The sequence below is a fragment of the Ursus americanus genome, chromosome 5, assembly GCF_024610735.1.
Source record: "Ursus americanus isolate L20-20 chromosome 5, mUrsAme1.1.p, whole genome shotgun sequence".
Lineage (NCBI taxonomy): Eukaryota > Metazoa > Chordata > Mammalia > Carnivora > Ursidae > Ursus > Ursus americanus.
In genome coordinates this window covers 44,610,662-44,622,986 of record NC_142131.1, presented here as the reverse complement: position 1 = coordinate 44,622,986, position 12,325 = coordinate 44,610,662, and the positions used below count along the sequence as shown (strand labels likewise).

Genomic DNA, 12,325 nt, shown 5'->3' with positions numbered 1-12,325 from the left:
GAAGCTTTAATTGTAGTAAGAAAAACAGTTCAACTGGTTTCACTCAAGCACCATGAAGGGAGAAATTATGACCCTCTTTACCATATATACTCGTATTAATTTAGATTACTATTCAGTCTACAGTTTTCATTTTCTTCTGTTAAAGATCTTATTTATTTGAGAGGGGGGTAGAGAGCATGAGCTGGAGGAGGGGCACAGGGAGAGAGAAAAGCAGACTTCCCTTTAAGCAGGGAGCCTGATATGGGGGCTGATCTTATCCCCGTATCCTAAGATCCTGACCTGAGATGAAGGCAGATGCTTAACCAACTGAGCCACCCAAGCACCCTTACAGATTCCATGTTTATAGGCTTTTTTCCATACATATTTTTGGAGTTTTTCAGTGTAACTACTAAAGCAATACAATGCTAATATGTACACTTAATATTGTGATATATTACCCTGTAATTGCTTTGTGTAAACAATTGTTTTTCCATTAAAAATTTTTACATCCTGAGATGCCTGGGTTGCTTAGTCCATTAAGCGTCTGTCTTTGGCTTGGATCATTATCCCAAGGTCCTGGGATTGAGTCCCACGTCGGGCTCCTTGCTCAGGGGGAGTCTGCTTCTCCCTCTGCCTGCCGTTCCCCCTGTTTGTGTTCTCTCTCTCTGACAAATAAATAAAATGACTTTACTTTCTGTTTAGTTTAATGCCATTTCTCTTAGAACTTTATTTAATTCTAAGACAGTGGGGATGTAGGCTATACCTCTGTGGAATAACTTTTAAAAAATTTATATTAAACACCCCTTTAAGTCTTTGTCTTTCTGGTCCAATTCATACATTATTCTTTATCTCCATGATGGTTTTCCCTTTACCAAATCATGTCTTGCTCTTTTTAGATGTGGCTGTAACTGTTGTATATGAGAACACAGGCATTTGTTTTAATTTTGTAATCCTCCTATACTAACTGGGGCTTCCTTTTACCTGAAATAATTTATTGCGTGGATGATAAATGTGAATGCCCATTTGATGACAGTTAATTTAACTAGATTAATTTTAAGCTAACTTAACTAGGTAGTATCTTTAAATTTACTTGTTTGGGCAAACTATCTTGTTACTATGCATTTAGTATAAATGGTTCAGTAACCACATGGGGTTTTTATACCCACCCCCAAAGGGTAGAATTCCCTTTACCTCATGATATAGTTTGACTTGTGACTCTGATCCTAGAGAGTAATGGCTGCAATGTCATATGTGCAGAAACTAGTAAACAATAATTCCTTTTTAAAAAGATAGGTGTAAGTAGACATTTCAGTATTTTTTTCCCATTCTAGTAGAAATACTGTATACCTCCTTTGAAGCTACTATTCTGTAGTATGGATATAATTCATGAAACTATTTACCTATTGATCAGGGATCCTTCCCTGTGTTTGTTTTTTTACAAATAGTGCTTGTGTGAGGCACCTGGATGCCTCAGTTAGGTCAGCATCCGGCTCTTGATTTTGGCTCAGGGTCATGAGATCAAGCCCCTTGTCACATTCTGCGCTTCAGCCTGGAGTTTGCTTTGAGATTCTTTCTCTCTCTCTGTCCCTCCCCCGTCCTTGTGCTCTTATCTTTTCTCTCTCAAAATAAGTAAAATCTTAAAAAAAAAAAAATAGTGCCCTTGCGAACATCCTTGTATTTATATCCTTAAATATTTGTGTGTGTATAAAACAAACTACTAGGAATGCAGTTCATAGGTCAGATGGCACACATAATTAAAATGATCAGATTCTGCCATGTTAGTGCTCGAAGATGTTTTTCCAGTTTCCATTCTCACCAGTAGTCATTAAATATTTCTAGTCAGACAGTAGAAGAGAACAAGTCTTGTGTAGAGAAAAGAAAGTATACAAGCCAGATGTTCTAATGATAGTAAAAGATGAGTTTTTTAGGGAGATACAGTGTAGGCAATAAAAGAATGAAGTTAAATAATTTACTTGTAGAAACTGTTAAGGCTGTAGTAAAAATTGAAACTTAATAGTAAAGTCGAAGCTTAGTATCTTTTTGTTTTTGTGTTTGCCTTCAGTATTTTTTAGCAAAAGAAGGTTGAGTGAGCCACAGTTACTTAGAAAATATTTTTATAACCCCAGTACCTACAATGAATGATTTAATGTTATTATTTCTTCATCTGCAGACGTAGTGTAGAAAGCAAAGAAAGTTTTTTCTTTGGTCCATGAAGATGCAGGGAAGAGAGACTTGACGTTCCATACCTCAACAAAGTTTGGTCCTCTGCCGACTACTAACAGGAGAAAATGGGAGATATAGGATTTAGAAACTAAGCCAAATAGAGCAAGAAGAGGAGATCCAAAATTGGAATAAACTCTTGGTGGGGAGCGTTTGGTGGGGAACCCATGGTGCATAAAGCGATTATCAGTGATGACTACCTGAATATTACATTATATATGTCTCTTTTTTTTTTTTTACGACTTTATATTATTTTGTGGAGATGTTGCACATGCTAAAAAGGATCCCAAGTCAATAAAAAGAGGAAGTAAACCTGTCACTACTTTGGAACCCTTTTAATTTGAATTTCTTACCTTGAGTTTTCTTTGTACTTTGTATAGTATATGTTTGTAAGTGTTCTACAGATGCACATTAATACATTATTTTTGAGGTAACAAAGTTGATGCCTTCTGTTAGATTTTGGGTTTTATTTCTCTGAAAATGGAGTGATAACTATTTTTCCGTGGCTTCAGATTTCCTGTAAACTTTGTGATTCTTAAGTTATGTGCATATTAAGTACTTATATTGGTTGAATTTTAACAAATCAGGTGTCAGTGGTACAGTTCTCAAGGAGGACAATTCTTAGTTCACATGTGTAAACTAAAATATAAAATGAAAAATACATGAAGCGTATAAAATATTAAAAACATATATATTGTTAGTTTTGCTGTCAAGTTTCAATATGTCATCACTATAGTGAGGATAGCTTGAATGTGAATGATTTCACATTTCACTCATTTGATGCCAGAGAAATTCAAGGGAGTTTAGGATGATTTCATGACTTGAGTACCAGTCAGAAGGAGTAATTCAGAGCTAAATTAAATCTTTAAAAGTGAAACATTAATAGGACAAGAAGTGGGTGTGAAAGGGATATTTAGTGTTGAATACATACCTAGTTTGTTTTAGGGGGCAGTGAGTGAGCTTTCTTGAGGGAGTGCGTAGTCCTTAATGGAATTAGAGATGACATTGAAGAGGCAGGCCTTAGATCTATTAAAGCATCTTCATTGCTTGAGAAGAAGAAATAGCTCAGGGAAGTGAAGGAATTTGCCTTTGGCTTATATACCTGTTTGTGATAGAGTAGAAGTTATGACCCAAGTCCTCTGCTTCTAAACCTATGGTTTTTCTAATGTAAGAAATTTGAATTTGTGGTCATGGTGTTAAAGTTAAGGAGTTTGTTCTTTAGGAAGTGGGAAGCAATTGGAGACACTTAGCAGAGGGTAGTTATTATAAAAGTCTAAGGTATATGGGTGACATGGTAATAGTTTGAGAGAATGAGGAGAGATGCTAATGAAAAAGCAAAGGTACAGATCACTGTCACAGTATATTACTAACTGTGGGGCAAAGTATTTGTTTTGAAAGCTATTCCAGAAACAGTTTACAGTTAACACCCACTGGAAGGAAGGGGAAAGGTGTGAGATTGGGCATTTAGGAATGCTTGTCTTTTATACAGTTTGAAATAACCTGTTTCATTTGCATTATTGTTTAGCTAACATTCTTTTTTTTTTTTTTTAAGATTTTATTTATTTATTTGACAGAGATAGAGACAGCCAGCGAGAGAGGGAACACAAGCAGGGGGAGTGGGAGAGGAAGAAGCAGGCTCATAGCGGAGGAGCCTGATGTGGGGCTCGATCCCATAACGCCGGGATCACGCCCTGAGCTGAAGGCAGACGCTTAACCACTGTGCCACCCAGGCGCCCCCTAACATTCATTTTTTAATAGTGAAACAAAGGATCTAGCAAAAGTAGTTAGATTGTTTTACCAATCTAGGTCTGCAGACTCTGAACTAGGTGGCATTGGGAATGGAAATGCTGTTCCATAAGAAGCCGTCTAGGTTAAAGAGCGAAGACAGTGTGTTGGAAAAGAAGTGTTGAACTATTGAAAGGAATGAGAGGAATAGTACTTGACAACCATTTGTGACATTTTGGTCTAGAGGGTTTGGTGCAATATAAACTAACTTGGAAGGAGAAAACCAGAATTCTCTGCTTCTTTGCCATCAAGTAGGCAAGTTATTTTACTTATGTCATCTTGATTCTTTATATGTAAAATAAGGGTGTTGTGTTAAATTTTATTCAGATTCTCTGAGCACTGGTATTCTGTGAGATTATTTGAAAAGGTACAAGACCTTTGTGGCAGGCTCAAGTTGAAAGATGAGTAGGTATAACTAGAATAACAAATACGTAAGAGAGATAATTAACAAAAAACCAGTACAGACAGATCAGTACAATATATGTGGCTGTGTAAGAAACAGACTTTGAAATAGTTGAGTCAAATGCATCAGCTATGACTATGATTTTCATATTTGCCTGACTGAAAAAAAGTCATTGGTTCCCTGCTAATGATTTTTTTTAAGCTCTCTTTGCCTAAGATGGAGGTATTCTCTTTAAAAATTGGAAGGAAAAGAGTATAACCGTATTATTTATTTTACTTACTTTGATCCTAATTAAGAGCTAAATATGAGAAATGTTACTGTAGAGCACAATGCCCCTTTCTTATTGAAATATGTGTTGAGGTTGATGACTGGCATGCATGTAAGAGGTGATATCAACAGATAAATACACTATAAAATGCGAAGTAGGAGGTAAGATAGCTCAACCATTTCAAAGTAAAAAACCTAATGAGTAGCTAAGAATATGATAGATTGTGATGATATTAAAGAAAACCAAGAGGAATATTGCTTTTACTTTTAATTTAAGTTTTTAGCAGTTTTTTTTTTTTTTTCAGTTTCTGAGCTGGAGACCCTTTTGCAAATTTCCAGCCTAGAGAACCTCTGACAACAAAGTTAAAGCAATTGCACAGTTGATTCTTAATCTTTTCTAAGTTTATTGGGCTTTAATCTTACGTGTTCATTTTCAGAAAGATTGAAAGCATAGAGTAAAGTTCTTTTTTATGTGTTTTGTGTTATGTGCTCTATGTTGGAGAGCAGTGGCATGTAATATACATTATGTGTATAATGGATCTGGATGGCGTTTTCTTGGACACAATAGAAATGGTATTATCCTACTTGGGTGGAGCTCTAAATTAAATTTACCTATTTCCCTACCTTCTTTTCAGATTGTTAAAGGAGATGGGCTGGCAAGAAGACAGTGAGAATGATGAAACATGTGCTCCCTTAACTGAGGATGAAATGAGAGAATTCCAAGTTATTAGTGAACAGGTGAGGGGACTTGGATCATACAAGTTCACTTTGAATTGCCTTTCCTTAATCAGAACAACATATTATACTAAGCATTTTTAAAGGGAAGGGAGGTTTTACACCTTTCTGTGTAGGAATTTATTAGACATCACAGTATATGTCAGAATTGCCTTTGTTTTAAACCAGTCTGCAGTGCTTAGGGATTAGTATAAATAATATGTCTATGACTTGTCATGTTCCAGACATTTTTTTTTTCTTAATAATATGGGGATAAGAAGTAAAAAGCATGAGTAGCTTCCCAGATAGCTTCACCTTTTATCCTTTTCCTTGCATAAAAATATTTCAAGTTCTGAAACATTTGTTTTTTGTCTCCATCGTTTCCTTTTTGAAAGAATATTAGGAAATGTTTGATAGAATTGGAATTGCTGGATCATATGGTTGTGTTTAACTTTTGAGGACCCACCATACCATTTTTCCACAGTAGCTGTACCATTTTACATTCCCACCAATGGTGCTCAAGAATTTATTTAAATTACCACTATCCTAATGGTTGCCAAGTGGTTATCTCACTGTGGTTTTAATTTTTTCTTCCGTATTGGTTAGTGATGTTGAGCATCTTTTCTTGTACTTATTGGCCATTTGTGTATCCTCTTTGGAGAAACATTTATTCAAGTACTTTTGCCCATTTTTAAATCAGGTTGTTGTTGAGTTGTGGTACTTCTTTATATATTGTGGATTTTAACTCCTACGTGATACACAAATATTTTCTCACATTCCGTAGATAGCCTTTTTACTCTTTTTGATTATATTCTTTGATGCATAAAAGTTCTGAATTTTTGATGGGGTCCAGTTTACCAGTTTTTTTCCTTAGTTCCCCCTACTATTACTATCGTATTCCAGAAATCATTGTCAAACCGGATGTCATGAAGCTTTTCTCCTGTGTTTTTTTCTTAGTGTTCGATAGTTTTGGTTCTTAGGTTTAAGTCTTTGATCCATTTGAGTTAGTTTTTGTTTGTGTTATAAGGACCTGCCTTCATTCTTTTGGATATATCTGTCAGAACTTTGTAAAAAAATCATTTGAGTATGCAGTCGCTCCTTGAAGAACACAGATTTCAACTGCATGAGTCTACTTAGATGGCAAATTTTATTTTACAGTACTGTACATGTATTTTTGTTATTGTCTTAACATTTTCATATTTTTACCTTTATTGTAAGAATACTGTATATAAAATGTATAACATACAAAAAGTGTACAAAACAGTCTTTCTGTTATTTGTAAGGCTTACTGGTCAACAGTAGACTGTTAGTTAAGTCAAAAGTAATGCATGGATTTTTGACTCCATGGGGTTGGAGGGGGCAGGTTGGTGCCCCTAACCTTTGTATTGTTCAGGGATCAACCATATATGCAAGGGTTTATTTCTGGGCTTTCTATTCCACTGGCATTTTCTCTTTGATAATCTGCCAGTACCACATTGTCTTGATGACTTCAACTCTGAAATAAGTTTAGAAACCAGGAAGCATGAAACTTCCAACTTTGTTGTTGTTTTTAAAACATTATTTTGGCTATTTGGAATCCCTTGAGAGTCCATATTAATTTTAGAATGGGTTTTTCTACTTCTGCAGAAAATACTTTGGGATTTTTATAGGGATTGCATTTAATCTGTAGATTGCTTTAGATAATATTCACGTCCTAGTAATAAGTCTTTTAATCCAGGAGTATGGACTGTTTATACATTTATTGGTGTTTTTAAAATTTTTTCAGCAGTAATTTATAGTCAGTAGTGTACAAATTTTTGGCCTCTTGGTTAAGTTTATTCCGTATGTTTATTTCTAAGTGTTTATTCTTTTTAGTACTGTGGTGAATAGAATTGTTTTATTTCCTTTTCGGATTATTCATTGTGACAGAAGCACAGCTGACTTTGTGTGTTGATCTTCAGTGTACAGTTTTGCTATAGTCTCAGTTCTTGTGTGGAATCTTTAGGGTGTTCTGCATATAAAGTCATGTTGTCTGTGAACAGATCATTTTACTTCTTTTCCAATTTCATACTTCTTCCTTCCCAGTTTAAATTTTTTATTCAGAAATTCTTAGTGAACCATGGTATTTTCCATAACATGGTTATGAAGCTAATGCAGGGTAATAGTTTTAAGGGATTTTTTGTCTTGTTTATTATACTGTATATTTTACATAAAAACATTGACTTTAAGCATACAGTGGGACAAGTCTTGACAGAGGTATAACCATCATCCCCCTTGGCATTCAGTTCTACTCCCAGCTGCAATCCCTGGCAGACATCAATTTGTTTTCTTTCGCCATAATTTGCCTCTGGCATGTTTTAGTAATTGAACCAAGTACAGTATAGTCTTAGATTTGGCTGCTTTTTTCCTTTTGAAAGTAGTCCATTGTATGGATTTACCAGTTTGTGAATCTGTTTAAACAGTTCTGAATCTGGTGAAAGCCACCAGGTACCATTACCATAAGTTAGTAGTTCCAAAGAACACAAATACTGTCTGACCAAGATAGTTGGCTTTCAACTTTGTGACTTTGTAACTGAGGCAGGCAGATAAAATCTGACAGAGTAATATAAAAATATTTTGCATTCTCTATGTTGGAGAGTAGTGGCATGTACGTATAGTGTCTAAATTTTTGTGAACTAATAAGGACATGGATATGTTTATATTAATGATGACATATCATTTGACACAGGTACCCGAAAAACCATTAGGGCTTGATGCTGTTTATTAAAGGTTTTATATTTTATCTGATAACAGAGGAGACTCTGATTTCAAACTCAACGTTTTTTAAATTATACCCAAGAGACTATGGACTTTTACATAGATGAGCTCCTTCATAGAGTGACATTTTAATGCAGGTAGAGGGATTTCCATATAGAGCAGAATGTGATTGATTTCAAAATATTGAAGGTGAGAGCAGAAGAGAACGAGCCAGTGTGCTGGAGGTTTGTGTGTGTGTGTGTGTGTGTGTGATGTGAAACAATTGTTTGTACATAATGAAGTACAGGTGTAGTATTAAGTATACATTGGAAGGGTAGTTTGGAAGACCAGAATCAGGATGATTTGTTGGGAATATATTGTAATAATTAGAGGAGGGATAAGTGAGGGCCTAAAATAGAGAAATGATAGTAAAAAATGGTCTTGATGAGACTAAGATCTGAAATAGAATCAGCAGGATTTTGAAATTTTTAACCTATGAGCTGATAATTGTATGATTATAAACAGTACAGGAGGAGCTGGTTTTTAGAAAGCTTTTAAAAAGAAAATGCTAAGTTAGATGTTTGTGGGCACAGTACAGACATCTAGGAAAAACAGAGAAAAAGATTTAGGTTTTTTTCTTTTTTTAAAAGATTTATTTAATAGTTCACACAATGGGGGGAGCGGCAGAGGGTGAGGCACAAGCAGACTCCTGGCTGACCGTGGAGCCCTATATGGGGCTCCATCCCAGGACCCTGAGATATCATGACCTAAGCTGAAGTCAGACTCAACTGACTGAGCCACCCAGGTGCCCCTTTCCCCTTTTTTAAAATCAAAGTTCTCCAGCTGATTTCAGGCTGTGGAAAGATGAGGTAGCATTGATGTTATACATATGTGAAAAGCAAGGATAGAACTTTGGGGAATGGTAAAGATGTAGCTTTAAGAAAGGGTCAAGGTGTATTCGTAATCATCACAGTGGCTGAGAACACCAGGGGATACGTACGTGGGCTTTGGTTTTTCTCAGTAAAGGTAGTATGAGGTTATTTGTTCAGAGTGAAAGGGAGGTAGCGTAAGCTGTATAATTTAGGTAGAAAAGAGAATCTGCTATGGAAAATAGAGAAATAGGGAGGGCAAAAGGAAAATTGAGGGCTGAGACTCGAGACTTGTTATTTCTTGTTTGTCAGAGTCTATAACAAAATAAGCTGTGATATAAGTGGCTCTTTTCGTTTGGATCCTAACCTAATATTCAAGATTTAATGACTGAAAAAAAAAAAAAAAAAGACCCTCTATAATATGAAACTTCTAGACAGGTCCAAATAATGATATATAAGTGGATTTGGTCTTAAGAAGGTTTATTCAGAGATTTTTATGGTGTAAATTACCAGAGACTCGTTTTTCATGAAAGAAATTCAGAAGACCAGAGTTACTAGAGAGTATAATGTTACTATTATTAATGTAACTTAATTTCGTGTCTTTAAATTTTGTTTCTAATTTGGATCAACCACCCCCACCCAATTTGTGATCTTTGGGCCCAGTTCTTATTTATTGCCATCTAACCCCTTTAGTTCTGATTTCTCATTTTCAGAAATGGAAGACTATTTTCCCCCAGTATTAGAATCTCTGTGGTTAAGCAAAGGGCTGTATTTGAATTTGTTATTTTGTGCACCTTATTAGAATACTTACCTGCTGGGGCGCCTGGGTAGCGCAGTCGTTAGGCGACTGCCTTCGGCTCAGGGCGTGATCCTGGCGTTCCAGGATTGAGTCCCACATCAGGCTCCTCCGCTGGGAGCCTGCTTCTTCCTCTCCCACTCCCCCTGCTTGTGTTCCCTCTCTCGCTGGCTGTCTCTCTCTGTCAAATAAATAAATAAAATCTTTAAAAAAAAAAAAAAAAAAGAATACTTACCTGCTGGAATAGTTTGTATTCTACTTATTCTGCAAAGTGTGAATAAAGCAGTTTGTAGGGAATAGTCCAGTTTGGTCAGAATAATAAAAATAACAGCTAAAGGTTAATGGCTGCTGCTTTTATTCTGGTTAGCATCTGAAGGTATTCAGTACAACTTTCACCTCAGGAAGTGAAAATTTGGAAAGGATTTTTTAGTACCTTAACAAGTGATAGGGTTTTATCCATGCCAACCCTGTCTGGATTGACAATCTGTGCTCTTTCCACTATGCTAATAAACACTAATTTTATTTATTTACTTTTTGGTTTGGTAGATGTTAATTGTGGTTCTCTAAAAGGTAAGGATTTATTCCTAGGAAATACTTCCTTAGGACAGTTGGATCAATAAACTGTATTTAACTTGTTTTCCAGAAATGATACCTGGAATTTTCAGGGTAGAATACAATTTTATTAATGTGTTCATGGTTACATTGAATTATTAACAGTATTCTTAATTTATAAAGTAACCCCTGGAGGATAGATTATGTATTTTAATATATTGTTTTTGGTCTTTTAGTTACAGAAGAATGGTCTGAGGAAAAATGGTATTTTGAAAAATGGCCTGATCTGTGACTTCAAGTTTGGACCCTGGAAAAACAGCACTTTCAAACCCACTATTGAGAATGATGACACAGAGACAAGTAGCAGTGACACATCAGATGATGACGATGTGTGAAGGATTTCCTGACAGCTTTAGAAATTTTAGTGTGATACATCTCTCATACAGTTTGGGGTGAATTGTAAAAATGAAGAACTATAATTTATGTAGTAAAATACCCCATTAGAAGATGATTTTTTTGAGGGACTTCACTATGAAGAAAACCAAGAATGTTGTGTTGGGCTGTGTTGAACATTATTTCTTTGTAAATGAATGTTGTAGAAATGAGGACTTTGGTTGATCCAACATTGACTTTCTTCATCACTGCAGCATTTCTCTGACTAGCAATGTGACGATGTAACAAATGAGATTTTCTCATTTAATAATAAAAAATTGTGTAATGTTTTGCAAAGCTTCTGTCTTAAAATGTCCAGGTCTTAAGAAAAAAAGGCAGCTTACACTGTTTTGCTTGCAGAGTCATACCTTTTTCGTACAATGGAAATCCTGAAGTCCACTTTGTGCCCCCCACCCCCAAAAGGACAATGTAGCATGTTGGCTAAAACTGGAGCAAAGTGCACTAAAACATTAATTTCCTGAACTCAAGTGTTGTACTAGTCACCTTTTAAAACATAAATTGCTCTTTAGCCATTTGTAGTTTGGTAAACGTTACAGGAAAGACTTGACACACTTTCTTCCAAATTTTAAGAGGTGATTTTCAAGAACTTTATTTGGGTATGTTGTCAGACCAGGACTTTCAGAGTTGATGGAAGAGTCTTGTGGGAAAACTTATTTTGATAAATTATTACACATGCAGAAAAACTGATCACACTGACTGGATCTGTCCACACATGGAAAATAAACTGGATTTTCAGAATATTGTTGTTCTCTCTAGTGTTCGAGGTTTTGGTTTCTAAACACATAATATGCTTTATTTACTTATTAAAACAAAGTTATACTTTCTTTATCAAAGATAATGATTACTTTCTTAGTTTACAAAAAGAAAGTTAATGGAAAATATCCTTTTTATTATCAAATGCTTAACAAGTTTATTAAAATGAATGTTAAATAGTCACTTTATTTTTCACTTGCATATTTTAGAATCATTACTGTTTCATTGCTGACTGGAATAGTAATTTGGCTCTGTATATTTGTATTTTGATTTTTCTGGTTTTGTTTACCTGGCATTTGCTTATAGCTTTCCTTATCCCATTTCCATCCCGGTTTAAATATATGCTGTTTGTAAAGGGTGTAATCTCAGAGTAAGAATGTAGGTTTTCTGTTACCATAAGCTAATCGTCAGAGTTTTTTCTTGTTTTAAATTATATTTTCTCAGAAGGCTGCAGTGTTTTTGCTGTTTCTACCTCAAGATCCTGCCCAAACTCCCCAGCTTTCAAGAGAAGCCAGACTTTTTGTTCACACCGAGACTGGTGGTGATGGGGAAATTAAGGAAAAAAAAAAAAACCAAAAAAAACCACAAAAAACAAAAGCACAGTTTTATCCCCACAAAACTCAGAGTATGAGTAAGAGTGGTAACAAAGTATTAAATAGATCTTAAAGTTATCTTTTAAATAGATTCTTATATACCACAGTTCAATCCAGTCACCTAGCATTAAATGTAATATTACATCCACAGGAGGACATAAAGTATGTTTTGACAAAGCTCTGTCACTATCACATAATGAATGTTTGGGAGACTCTTAGATTGACT

General features: G+C 35.3%; 1 protein-coding gene across 4 annotated transcripts in view; it reads left to right on the top strand.

The window, feature by feature from the left end:
- Positions 1-11,491, top strand: part of GPBP1 (GC-rich promoter binding protein 1) — a 72,188-nt gene extending 60,697 nt beyond the window's left edge. For all 4 annotated transcript variants that reach the window (XM_087862137.1, XM_087862138.1, XM_045794316.2 and 1 more), the window contains 2 exons: positions 5,290-5,392; positions 10,537-11,491. In XM_087862137.1, the coding sequence (XP_087718263.1) occupies positions 5,290-5,392; positions 10,537-10,695 (262 nt within the window). In that variant the 3' untranslated portion in view covers positions 10,696-11,491. The remainder of the gene's footprint in view (positions 1-5,289; positions 5,393-10,536) is intronic.
- The last annotated feature ends 834 nt before the right edge of the window (positions 11,492-12,325 follow it).